This window comes from Astatotilapia calliptera, chromosome 6 (assembly GCF_964374335.1).
Source record: "Astatotilapia calliptera chromosome 6, fAstCal68.1, whole genome shotgun sequence".
In the NCBI taxonomy this organism is placed as follows: domain Eukaryota; kingdom Metazoa; phylum Chordata; class Actinopteri; order Cichliformes; family Cichlidae; genus Astatotilapia; species Astatotilapia calliptera.
In genome coordinates this window covers 14,030,281-14,043,774 of record NC_137427.1, presented here as the reverse complement: position 1 = coordinate 14,043,774, position 13,494 = coordinate 14,030,281, and the positions used below count along the sequence as shown (strand labels likewise).

The following is a 13,494-nucleotide window of genomic DNA, read 5'->3' as shown; positions in this document are numbered from 1 at the left end:
TGTAGCGTTTTCTTTGAGTATTTATTACACGGCGTGCTGCGGGGAAAAGCCTGTCCTAACGTTTTAGTCTAAGGTTTAATTTTAGCTCCTGACGGCTCTTTTTGCTTCACATCCGTAAACTTATTGCCTATCATCATTTATTGGACTGATGAATGTCGGTTGGAAAAATTTTAGATATCACCCAACCTTTACTACACACCAAAGTCTGCATTTAGTCCTATAAACTCTTACCAAAACTAACTAAAGTTAGCAAGAGGTTAGGGTAAGATGCACAAACAAAAAACAAACAAACAAACAAAAAAAACAACAACAAAAAAATCAGGTTTAAATGCACTACTAATACACTATTATGGGTTTATTGACACTTTGAGTTAAAAGATAAGAATCAGAACCACTTTACTTGAATGAATTTCTGAACAGATTATGCATAAAATGTCTAAGTTTCTATGAATTTTTTTTTTTAAAAAACCCCCCAAAAAACCAATTTGTCTAAACTGATAATACACAGTTGTATGTATCAAAATCTAAAATGAATACACCAAGTAATCCCTGTAAGTAACTGACTGAGTGAAGCCTTAAACTATCTGACTTGCAGAACCTTCTCTAGCACCTCCATTAGATGTTTTTAATAACTACTCAGAAATAAACTGTTATAGTTTCATCTTGATTGAACAGTTTGATCATGCTATAGCATCCTGTGAAGTTTCATTGAAAGTTGTTTTTCTTGAAGGCATGGCTCACACCAATAAATCTTTTTGAATATAGTAGACTTCACCAAAATTCATACGATGCCTTCCTTAAATAAGGAAAGAGCTGCCACATCAACACATCAACGTCTAATATGAGCTCGTTAACTTAAATGCCTGGCTGCAAGTAGTGCTTAATGAACTCATTAGTACAGAGACTTCTAAATTACTGTTAGTTATTAGTTAAGCCAGATTGTGACTGTCTATAACGGGACTCACATAAACGTCAGGCCATACGTTTGAGTAATCAATGCAAAAATCCCGGTAATTCCACAGTTTAGGCAAATGTTTAAAACACAAATACCTACCATAAAGAAAGTGTGCTTTTAAACTAAAGCCAAATTCACCTCTTGCTCCTTCTTTAATCAAAAACCCACGTTTATCCAAATTCCAATTAAAACAAAAATCCACACGAATCCTATTATGGAGCTCAGATAAAGCAGCAGCTATGACAACCACAGGGATTATATTTGACTTTTGCTCTTGTCAATAAAGATTACTGTCTCACTTCCCTCACCTGTCACCAGAGAAATTTAAAGCTTAGGCAGCTGTGAGCATTTCCAAATTGCTAAAAGTAGGAGAAGTCTTCATTTAACTTTTGATTTGGTGTGGTGACCCCTCTGTGAGAGTATCTGTCAAACTATAAGGATGTGGACGTATTAAAAGAGTTATAATAAATGTGTTTAGGATTAGTTGCATCTGAAAGCAAAAGCTGCATGCAAATATCTTCCCTCACTTTTAAACGTAAACGTTTAAACATCTACTTTTAAAAGTAGATGCAGCCTTTACTAGATCAAATATCTGCCAGTCATATCCTCAGTATAAAAGCAACATAAAGCAGCATGCCATGTGTACAAAGTAAAATTTCCTTTGATCCCAATTATTTATTATTTATATGTAACTTTTGTGTCTCTGAGTTCCCACTGATTTAATTTTAGTGCCCTAACAATCAATGCATTATCATAAAAATGAATGCATCAAGTGTGTTCTTATGTGTGTGACATTGTGTACATGGTGGAGTACACACCTGTTGGGACTCCAGGGGATAGTAGGGACAAGGCTAACATCAGGGAAAAGGATAGTATTATCTTTGATGCGATCCAGGGCATAATGCATCTCACAGAGTGGCAGTCTGTTCAGCTGGAACTGGAGCTCCACCTGGCAGACACAACACAGAGAGCTTGTTTATCAACACAATTGTCTATATCCATCCATGCCAAGAAATCATACAAAATTTTAAAACAAAAATAAAGATAATTCCATTCAATTCATTCATTCATTAAGGTATTTGTGTGCATCTTTTGGTTTAAAGCTTGTGCTCATGATTCTCTTTCATGATGTGAATTTACTTTTTTTTTTACTAAAATAATTTATTTTATGCAAGCAATGAATTGCATCACATTGCAAAGTCTGCATCTGTGAGAACATTTTAAATATTAATATACACAAGTGCTCAGATAAAATGACCATCTAAACCAACAAATCAAGCCCACAAGCTGTGCAGTTGCTATGGAGCTGGATATTCTTGTCCATTCAAAACTAAGATTTAACTAAAATTCGCTGTATCCCATTCTCTTAATCCTCTCAAAAATTGCTAAACCTTGGAAGAAAGCCACCTGCAACACTTATGACTGAGCAAGTCTAATTAACAGTCTGAAAAGACATGCTTGCGCTGCACTATATATCCACTTTTTATTAGCCAAATGAAAACATCTAAAACCATTTACAAAAAAACCAACAACCAAAAAACCCCCAAAAAACATGAAAGCTTAAGCATGAAATAAACAATGAGTACAAGAGTACAGAAAGTCAGAGACATTCAAGAGCTCAAAGGCTGTGTGGAATAAGAACCCACAGAGGAGACAGGGTAATAGAATTTTAGCACATAAGAAGGCAGGAGAAGCATATGCAGAAGAAAAGAAGATTATGCTCCCACAGTGATAGAATGAGGAGTTGTTTTGATAACCATTAACACAGTGTCTTGTTTCCCCTGACTACATTCAGGCTTGGGGGGAACAAGCAAAATAACAAGCTGAGGCTGGTGAAGATAGCATTATTGCAAAAATAAATTTCCAAAACAATTCCATCAGTGTTGACATGGATGCACAACACAGACACATTTTTCCTTGAAACCTCTGCAATCATTTGCGAAAACTATAATTAAGCAGTGAACCTTTCATTCAAATTTTCAAGGTTAGAAAATCCACATGACAAGAATGATGTTCTCAGGCTGCATGTGGGAAAAAAGTATGCTTTATAAGAGAGCATTTACCAGCCCTCACCAAACCTTATTTAATGTAGGTGATGCCACATGTCTAAGCACATGAAGTGTGGTTCACCATACCTGTAGTTCTCTGTCAGGCTGCAGCCCGAGTTCCTCACAGCAGTGCTTGCAGATCCTTAGGAAGATGTAATCCTTAGTCTTCTCCTCAATCACAGCCTCATAAACACGCTCTTTAACTCCAGGAGGCGGCTGGCTGTTGATCGCTTCACGGCCCAAAGGTAGCAGCAGAACTGAATTTACCTTGGTCATCACTAGCCGCCCAGCCAGTGTGTCCTGGTGTTCAAAACAGAAATCACTGTTCAAGATAGCTAGCTTACAGATGTTCTTGGTATATAGTGCCACTAAGTAGTACTCTGAGTGAAACGGCAAAAAAACAAGGTGGAAAGCAGTATGGTAGCTGAAATTAGAGTTAGACAACTTACCTCAGAAAGTGTTTCGTTGAGTTTGAAACGTGCAAAAAGCTGTCCATTCTGAGCATACTTTGCTCCAACAGAAATGCCAGTCAGCATAAAGCTAGTGACGAGCTGCAGGTTCACCTTGATGTTAAACCTGTGGGACAAACATAGACATGGGTTGCACACTTTTATCCTGAATAGTCCATTTAAAAAGCAAAAACAAAAGCCATTATACTGAAAAACATATTAATCAAATATATCATTGTCATAATGAATGCTGTGGTGAATTTAACATTTAGAGAAAACAAAACTGGAACTGTTTTGTTTCACCCGTTTTGTTTTATGAATATACAATTTTGCAATATATTCACATAATTATGTGATGTTTAAAACCATCTAAACATCAGAGTACAAGGCCAACTAAATACATCACCAAAAAACATTCAAGAAGGTTCTTGAACGAAAAACATTGGCACAAAATGTATCCATGCACATGTTTATTGAAATTCAAGGTCTTTTGGGAAAAAGAAAAAGGAAAAGAAAAAAAGTTCAGTTCTGGATTGTTTATGAGTGACTCTGACATGATGAAACAAGAACTAATATTATGTGATGAACTTGTGACAGATAATTGACACATAGTGTATTAGCAAAACAGTGATGTTACACAACCAAACGGAGTCTTAGAAGGTTATTTTTATGATTTTACATTAGTTATTTTGCTGGATAATCAAACAGGGCAAAAACTCTGCACTGGTTCTATTTGCTCAATTTTTATTTCTAGATAATCAGCTGATGTCTTTTGCCTCCCAGGTACAAGGAATGTGCCTCTCTCAAAACTGAAGAAATGTCTCCAGATAAAACTGAATGACCCAAGCATGTGAACCTGGCAAAAAAACCCAGATTACTTCAAAGAGATTATTCATATGGAGTTTGAAAATACTGGAGATTAAAAGCCCTTTGAATATGAGCCATAACAACAGAAAGGCACCCACTATTCAAACGACACAGTCTTGAAACTCAGTGTTTTAAATGGCTATTATGTCCTGTGTGCTATGGATGGTCTACTGTACTTGTTTCACTGAATGAGGGTTTACACTGCGTTTCAACTTACCAGCAGTGTGCTTATTTCAGCTGGCAAACAAAGGGTAAACCAGTTTCTTTTCAGCTACCTCAAAGCCGTTATTAAACGGCACTAGCACTTTTAGTAAAGCTGTCTGTGAGAAACACACCCTCCCTCTCACACATGCATAGAGCAAGCATATAGTAAAGGTTAAGTCTGACACCTTGTGGTGGTTTGCCATTTAATAGCAAAAGACTTGATAGTGCCCAGAATTTAGAAAAAAGAATCTATATTGGTATATACATTTCTTTTTAATATATTTTGTACATTTAGGCAGTGCATGTGTAATATATATGGGAACATTAGTGCATAATATGGTATAAAACTTGCTGTTCTGTACTTTTAGATACTGTGTCGCATTTGATTTTATTCATGTGTAAAATAAACTTTCCAATCAAAGTTTTATGTTCAAATTTCATATAAATGTTTTTTTATTTGCACTGTACAGCAGAATTAAGAAACCTTCAATATGTATGTACTCACTTGCTAACTTCTTTGTACTGTGCAATCTCTTCTATGTAGAGCAGATCGTGCAGTCGGGCCTGGTAGTTGTCTTTGGTCAGAGTCTTGTCAAGGACTGACTGGGTGAAGAGCTGGTCAGCTGATAGAGGTATCTGATAGCGGGAAAGGAGGCTGCGCTCCAGTTCAGCCATCGTCTCATTGGGACTGAATTCAACAATGGTTTTACAGGATGAGTCCCAGCGTTTCGCAGTCATCAAGAGTTGCTGTCTGGCTGCCAACAGGTGCTCCAAGTCTAGAGAACAAAGAACAGCAAAATGGGTCAAAGCATTAATTGCTACTTTTTTGCGACTTAAAAAAAAAAAAAAAAATCTGGAAATTTTTATCCAGGTATCATCTTTAAACACAAAACTATCTGAATTAAAACTTTATCAGATATACACACTAATAAGAGGCAACAGACTTTTCTATGCATTGATGCTCGTTTTAAAGCATACCTTCAATAGAGGCAGCATCCACCATGATCCGCTGCATTAGCACAGGTTCTGAACCAAAGTCAAAAACAATGGTCTGTCGGAAGGTACCAAAGATCTCTGTGCTGAAACCCACTGCAACCTTGTAGACACAGTGGTCCAGGCCATTGTCTGCTGCCACTGTGAGAAGAGGAAACGTTTAAGTACATTTGAACTAGCACTCCACTGTGCTGTAAAAAGAAAGAGCTAACCACATAAATTTAATATATACATTTAACACGAGGAATACATATTATGCACCACTGATATACAGTCTCTACCAATGTTTTAAAATATAGATATTTTTGGAGGTCAAAGCCCCCACAACAACTACATAAGTAGAACAGCATGGTAAAAGTTGCCTAAGGAGGCAGACTGAGAATCCAAGGAGTACACAAACACAGCAAAGTGATCACGCTAACAAGAACAACCAGACTTTTTGAATATTTGAATCTTCACTGTCAGAGATATCCCCCACACAATACACACAATTTTACCCGAGGTTGTCAGCTAGCAAGCCTCTGGTCTATGAAAAAAAACAACAACAAGCAAACACAAAAAACAACTCAGAGCCATACAGACCTAGAGGTGCAACCTGGCTAGTCAGCTAATGGAATTTAGCAATGCTGGGAACTTTGTTTACAATTTCTTGTACATGTACTCTTCTGATTAAGAACTTCACTATTTGTCCATTTGCACTGTTACTAAACCACAATAATTAAAAGAACAGACAGTTTGGCATATTCAAGTTTAGAAGTCAATAAAAATAAACAAAGATAAATGAAATGATTTTTGCTTGTTAATTTAGAAGTTTTGAAATATTAGAAAATCTAAATGAAACTTTTTGGACTTCTCCATGTTTAAGCTTGTCAATACCTATAAAAGGACTAATAGTTTATATAATATGGAAATCTTGTGGTAGCTCTGTCACACAAGGCATTGACTAATGTATGTACAGTGCTAGTATTTGCCCCCTTCCTTATCCTTCTATTTTTGCATATTTGTCAGAGGTTTCAGACTAAACAAAATTTTGTATTGCATCCAAAAAAAAAAAAAAAAAAAAAAAAAAAAAAATGCAATTAATGACTATGTGGAAAAGTAATTGGGATCTAAAGCTAATAACTGGCTGTTGGCAATCAAGCTCTTGCGGTAACTGCAAATGAGTCTTTTATATCACACTGGAGGAATTCTGGCCCACTCAAAGATCCTTCATTAATCCTTTACAAGAAATTACATTGGCATGGCAGCTTCAACACAGCCATAAGACCACAAATCACAAACAGCAAAACAATAGTAATAATTCCTATAAGTTGACATTATACAAATAAATAAAACAGCCAATAAGTAATGTGCAAATATGCAAACGTGGATAAAAATCATATCATCATTATGCATCAAACTGCTTCATAGCAGCTGGTATAAAGGACCTCCTGAGGTGCTCAGACTTGCACTTAGGTGCAGTCAGTTTTTGAAGGTTCTACTATTGATAACCTGCAGGGCATGGAGTAAGTATGCAGGCTTGATCTTAACTGATTCCAACTTCAAAAGTCTTTTTCTCTCCACCACCTGCTGGACTGCCTAAAGTTTACACCCAACTATAGAGTCACCCTTCTTTACAGGTTTGTCAACTCTGCTCCCCAGCAGACCGCATCAAAAAAAACAGAGCACTGGCCACCACTGTAGAGTAGACACGGCGCAAGAAGGGCTGGCAGATGTTGAATGCCCTTAGCATCTTTAGGGAATAAAGCCATCTTTGTCCCTGATTACTGTACACTGCCTCCATGTAGCTCTTCCAGTCCAACTTACTGTTGAGCTGCACACCACGGTATCTGTAGCTGCACACCACTGGAGACACTGTTCTGCAGACGCATAAATTATAGTCTTCAAGACAGATAGTCCAATCACCATAAAACCACTAAGGGATTCCCCTGCACTACCTTCTCCTTCTCACCTAATAGCCAAGATTGGATTTATCCAAGACAATCCAAAAATGTGATGTCAAAAGTCTGCATGCCACTGAATGGCTGGTCAGTGTTGTCACTTGGCGATTCATGAGACTGCATCGTTCACGAAAATTACAAGCAGCATTTTTGAAACATGTCAATGAGGAAAATATATTTTTTTAAAACAACAACAGGAAAAAAAAACCCAAAAAACCCACAACATCGTTTTTTGGGGTTTTTTTGCCCTTTTCCCTGGATTCAGTCGACATGACTCGAGACTGTTGGAAAGTCATAGATGGAGCAACTGGTAGAAGAGGAGGGGGAAGAGGCAACTGAGGAAATTATATTGGTGGTTTGGTGAGAGGAGGGAGTGGGGGGGAAAAAAACAAACACAAAAAAAAACGCAACGGGGGGGTTTGGTCAGCAGTGATTTTCGCCTTGGAACTTTTCCACACAGGACCAGGTGAGTTTGGTTGGCCATTTTTACCTTAATAATTGAAACCATCATTTAAAATAATTAAAATCATCATTTAAAAAGAAAAGAGAAAAAAAAAAAATCAGCATTTTGTATTTACTTGGGTTATCCTTGTCTAACATTAACATTTTTTGATTATATGAAACATACAAGTTTGACACATATAATTTATACAGACAAAATGGAATCAGAAACCTTATGAAGCTGGAAAAATACATTTGAAAATAAAAATCCCCTGATAGCTCATGTTTGACCATAACACAACACAACACAACACAACATAACATAACATAAAATTTATGACCCACCTGCTGTCTCCTCCCCTGGAGTCCACTCTTGGCAGCCTTTGGGAACACCTTGGAGCCGCTCTCCAGCTGACACGCCTGTGATGAAGAAGTGTGGTCGGTGGGCATCATAGAGGAGAGCAATCCGGTACAGCTTTCTAGGCGGCTGTACAGAGCAATGGGAAGATAATCAGGACTTTCACAAAATTAACAGATGGTTAATATACCAAGTATCCAAGGAGCACAGACTATGGGTTTTGGGATAATTGTAACAACACAATGTGATTCTTTTGTCCTTTTAAACACACACAGAGTGAAAAAAAGAGCAGAGAGTAACCAGTGCAACTGTTAATGACATCAAATGGTGGAAGAACTGTCACATTCAACTGAAAATGAATTAATGTTGATAAATAAACAAAATGTAACTTAACATTGTGCTTAACACATCACCACATACGGCCCTCATGTTCCTCCTCCACAATGACAAATGATCAAACACTCAATGCTTCATCCTACCTTGCACAACAAGGAGAAGACCCAGGAGTGGGAGGATTTTTTGGTGGTGACGGTGACAGACAGGCTAGAGGTGGTCTCTACATTCACTCCTTCTAAACAGTCACTTAGCTAGAAGAAATAAAATACCATGGTTAGTTACATACCATCACAGCTTATTTATTCATAAACCATTTACAGGTCAACGGTTAGCCAATATTTTTGCAAGCCAAGTTAATTTACGCATCAAATATTAATGAAAGCAAAAGTTAGGTATCCCTGACTGTAAGCACACATTAATTAAGAGCTAGATACAGAGTGCCAAATAATATTAAAGGCTTGTGAGTATGTGCTCAACACTGACACTCCTAAAGAAAACATAATCTTTGATGCATTGTTCTTCTAAAATATCTTAAATGTAGTGGAGGTATTTGAGTGTTTTCCGTAATAAAACAGACTTAAGAAGTGAACTAGAGGGTCACATATCTGTTAATAGCTGTGTTTATACCCAATGGGGGCGGCAAAAAAAAAAACCAAAAAAAAAAAAAACCAAACAAACAAAAAAAAAAAAACAACCCTCCATTAGGATATTCAAAGCTTTTGTGTGGATGCATATGTAAATAAGGACCTATGCTGGAAATGTGTAGTAAATTTGAGAGATTTATATTTATATTTGAGAGATTTATATAGTAGATATATATAGAAATTGCAGAGGCTTTTAATCAGAACACATGTTAGAATGGTTTCAAATAGCAGTGAACACATTCATGTTCGCACAGTGTTTTCACTTTTATCTCACTGTGCCACTTTTGAGTTTGCATGAACTACAATGTCACTTACCACTTTCTCTGGAGAAAGGGAGTTCATCCACTTCTCTATTAAGGTCTCCATGTAGTTTTCGGTGAAGTGTTTACTCTCCTGCTGTTGTTTGAGGCGGATGAGGCGTGAAGCATAGCGCTTCTGCCACTCCATAAGCTCCTCCTGCGAATGAGCTGATGTACACTGGGCCCCATACCGACACAGGCCCTGCTCCAAGTACCTAAAGGGAAATAAAAAGTATGCTCAGGTGGGTCCATGTTAGTTCAAGCAACTGTTTTACTTCATAAAATGTTTCAGAATACTCAACGGTTCTTGTTCCCAATTTATATTATGCTTTCTCGGTGTGTTTTGTGATGCTGGTTGTTTAAAAGTATAACATTTAAAAATAGTTGGTACATTGACTGTGACACAATGTAGTTAAAAATTTCATGTGCCCATCTCCTCTACCTTTTAAGTTGTGCAGACTCAAAAAGGCACATCCCATCTCATCCCACCCCTCCTGTACTTCAATGTACAATTTTGGTTAATTTTATACAAACCATTATCAACCACAAAAATCTAAAATATATTATTGTTTGTAAAGGAGACCCCTTTGGTGTAAAGAGTTCAAAAATGAAAATTCACAGAACTAACTACAATCACAAATTCTGAAGTCTCAGTGTGATGACAGCAAATGCCCGTTAGTTGCATAAACATAAGCGTAAGTCATGGCATATTTTTCCTTGCAACATTTAGTGTGAGATACATTTGTATTTGTACTGTATCTTTATTTTGAACATGTTAAAAATAGTATAACACTAAAGAGAAAAAAGAAAGCAAAATAAAATTAGAACAAAACAGTAATAATTATAAATAACTTACAACTGACGCTCAAAAAGGAGTAGGAAGAAGCATATATAATCTTATATAATCCCACCTCATTTCCACTATTTAGTAACTAATAGTCAGTACTTTTTCTTCCCATTTATGCCCTACCAATCATAAATTCTTCCTTACAATTTGTTACATGCATTTGCTTTTATAACCCCAGTAACACATCAAAAGATATACAAATTTACAGATATTCCTCACTTCTTACAAATAACCATACAATTTGCATTACCTTTTACAAAGGGTGTACTCCTCACTGCTCGTGACTCCTCTTGGAGGTGGTCGGAACCGCCAGCCATCTTGGACCTCTGTCAATATATGAGCAGGGTGGTCAATGTAAGACTGAGAAAAGTGTAACCATTAATGCTAACTAGATTATACAATTTCTAGAGAAATGATGCTGGGATTGTTGCTACTGCTGGATGTCGCCTTGTTGGCTGTTGCAGTTTAGCTTTTAAAAATTTCAATTTTTAAAAACAAGCTGGTCTTCTATTAAGAGACATTTATGTTTAATTTTAAACACTGCCAGTTCTTTTTATTTTTAAGTTTGTCTGTTGTCCTTCAGTATGTATGAGAGAGACGGACAGCTACAAATCACAGCCTACATACTTAAAACTGTGAAGAAGATCTGCCTTTAAACTCAAGCATAATCGGAGCTGGAATTTCATAATTTAAATGAAGATGTGCGTTCATATTTTCCATACAGTATTTTCATCCTTAAAAACACACTCAGGCATTTACAGTGCCACACAGGTCCATTTCAGCCAGAAGCTTATAATCATATTGCACCACCAGTCAAGATAAGCAGAGGGGAAAAAACAAAACAACATTAATGTGATTTTTTTGTCATGGTACACATTTGCTTACCTTCATCCTGGTCATCTGTGTATTCTGGTGCCATCTCTCCTTTTACAGCCTGACAGAGAGGGGGGCAGAATGAGGAGCTTGGAGGTGGTGCGTAGATTATTTCTAATATGTCAACTAGTAACTTGAGATACATGCATGCCCTTAACTTTTCCAGGCATTACCCAATGGAGTTGCACATTTGCATGCAAATGTCACAGATTGTTGGATCCATCATTAAATGTGAGAAAGGGCAACTTTGGACAATGTTCCAATCTGACTTTCCTGAGGTTATCCTCTGTTCATGTGTAAAAACAGCTCGAGCTCCATGCAATCAGCTTAGGCATTAAACATATTGCACGGGAACAAATAAACAACAGATACTTTGGCTATAACCAAATCTTAATTATTTCCATCTACAAGCATTGAAGAATTCCCTGTAAAACCAAACACCACATGACTGGAACAAAGGAGCATGACGAACAATAGGCACGTACCTCTATTTCAGAGAAGAGCATTTTTAATCTGCTCAGGTCTTTTGCAACAATACCATTCTGTTGAGAAAGAAAACAACTACTTTAGTCCTTTTTATTAGTAGTCATTTTTTAACAATAACATGCAAAATTGATCTTCATCATCATTACAGTAGGCACTACAAAGGTTTCCATATTAGATCAGTGGAATGTGAAATGTATGTGCGATGTAACCTGGAGTTTGCTGGCAACAAGTCACAAATTATAGTATCGAAAAGCGCAAATAAGCCTTTGGCTCATGCATTTATGGCTTCCTTACAGCTAGGGTACTTAGCAATTCACTTTCTTAGTGAATTATTTGCCAAATAAAACTCTTGTTTGATTCATCGCTTATTTGCACTTCCTGGTAGTGACTTTATCCACCGCTATATGAAGATTTTCCTGAATGTTTAAGGTCTCAGAAAATTTTACAGTTTAACTGCCTTTCTGCTTAACACTGCTCTATATAGACCATGAACCCCTCACAATTTCATTACACATAGAAAGTGCCTATTACATTCCTAATCCAAAATATACGGTAACATTTAAAATCCCACACCAGATCTAAATGAATATTCAAGTTTAAAATCTGTACTAACATACATGTAATTTGTTGAGAAAAAAAAATTAAACAATGTATGATCTAACAATGGCCAGTGGAAACCAAAACCATCTAACTTTTGACAGCTGCTTCAAAAACCACAATAAAAACATTGCCTGTATTATTATTATTATTATTATTATTATTATTATTATTCTAAAACTGTAGAACATTGGCAATGTTAGACACTGCACTTTAAATACCCTTCTAGCTACCAATGTGTAGTCTGACAGTACTTTTGAATGCGATTTATAGATACATTAATCATACCATTGGCTCTCCATACAAGGCTTTAGACAGGATGCTGGCCACCTCCTGCAGGCTGCCATCCAACAGCATGGAGCGCAAGTTCACCTGTAGTGAACCATCTCCCCTGGCAATTTCTTCTGCCAGGACTATCACAAGATGAAGAGGAAAGAGGAGTGGGTATGGAAAGAATAAATTCAGTTCAGTCAGTTAGATATTTTTCAATGTTCTGTATGTGATAAGTCTGCATGCCTGCTCTCTAGAAAAAGAGTGAAAGGGACTGATTTGATTTTCTGAAAAGTTCAATGAAAACATGACATTTTAGGATTATCAGGGCTTGTATTTTCATACAGGCTGAAAGAGGCTACATTGTACCATATACTTTTCTATGCCGCAAGCTTCAGCAATGCCCCAGGTTTACTGCAGTAAACGACTCACTTGACAACACTGGGACACTATCTTTGACCCCAGGCATCACCTGAGTGCAGACCTAAACATTTATTTTCTTCTGTTTTTCAGCTATAACACTTACAGTAGATGCAAAATTAACATGTCAGGACATGGTGAAACTTCTACCACAGGTACAAAATTACCTATTACACTACACGAACTTACAGTATCAGTACTGTTTACAATTTGAGTTGCCACTCACCATGTTTGCAGTCTTCATCTGCTTCATCATAATTTTTCTGTTGGCAGAAATGGGGGAGAAAATTTATGACCTTTACAAATGAGAATACTTGGTGATACTTCCTCACATTATCAGACTTATAAGACTTAAGTAGTTTCCATAATCTTCAGCCTCAAGCAACAGGTCTAATTTTAGTCTTCAGCAAAGATGACCTAACAGTACCCTGGAAGAAACTTCTGTTTCCTCATTTTTAATCTTCTCT

The 13,494-nt window shown here is 36.9% G+C and overlaps 1 protein-coding gene and 1 long non-coding RNA gene across 2 annotated transcripts in view; both read right to left on the bottom strand.

The window, feature by feature from the left end:
• helz (helicase with zinc finger) overlaps positions 1–13,494 on the bottom strand; it is a 47,432-nt gene that overhangs the window by 29,052 nt on the left and 4,886 nt on the right. Inside the window, exons 3-15 of the mRNA XM_080302793.1 lie at positions 13,254–13,290; positions 12,626–12,750; positions 11,740–11,796; positions 11,267–11,315; positions 10,632–10,707; positions 9,551–9,749; positions 8,735–8,842; positions 8,243–8,384; positions 5,502–5,657; positions 5,029–5,299; positions 3,453–3,579; positions 3,091–3,303; positions 1,774–1,904 (exon numbers count right to left, since the gene is read on the bottom strand). Coding sequence (XP_080158919.1) covers positions 1,774–1,904; positions 3,091–3,303; positions 3,453–3,579; positions 5,029–5,299; positions 5,502–5,657; positions 8,243–8,384; positions 8,735–8,842; positions 9,551–9,749; positions 10,632–10,707; positions 11,267–11,315; positions 11,740–11,796; positions 12,626–12,750; positions 13,254–13,290 — 1,691 coding nt within the window. The remainder of the gene's footprint in view (positions 1–1,773; positions 1,905–3,090; positions 3,304–3,452; positions 3,580–5,028; positions 5,300–5,501; positions 5,658–8,242; positions 8,385–8,734; positions 8,843–9,550; positions 9,750–10,631; positions 10,708–11,266; positions 11,316–11,739; positions 11,797–12,625; positions 12,751–13,253; positions 13,291–13,494) is intronic.
• On the bottom strand, positions 341–1,433 carry LOC145429289 (uncharacterized). The gene is made up of 2 exons (XR_013909532.1): positions 1,055–1,433; positions 341–867 (listed from the first exon to the last, which is right to left on the bottom strand). It is a non-coding gene; the product is annotated as an uncharacterized LOC145429289 (long non-coding RNA).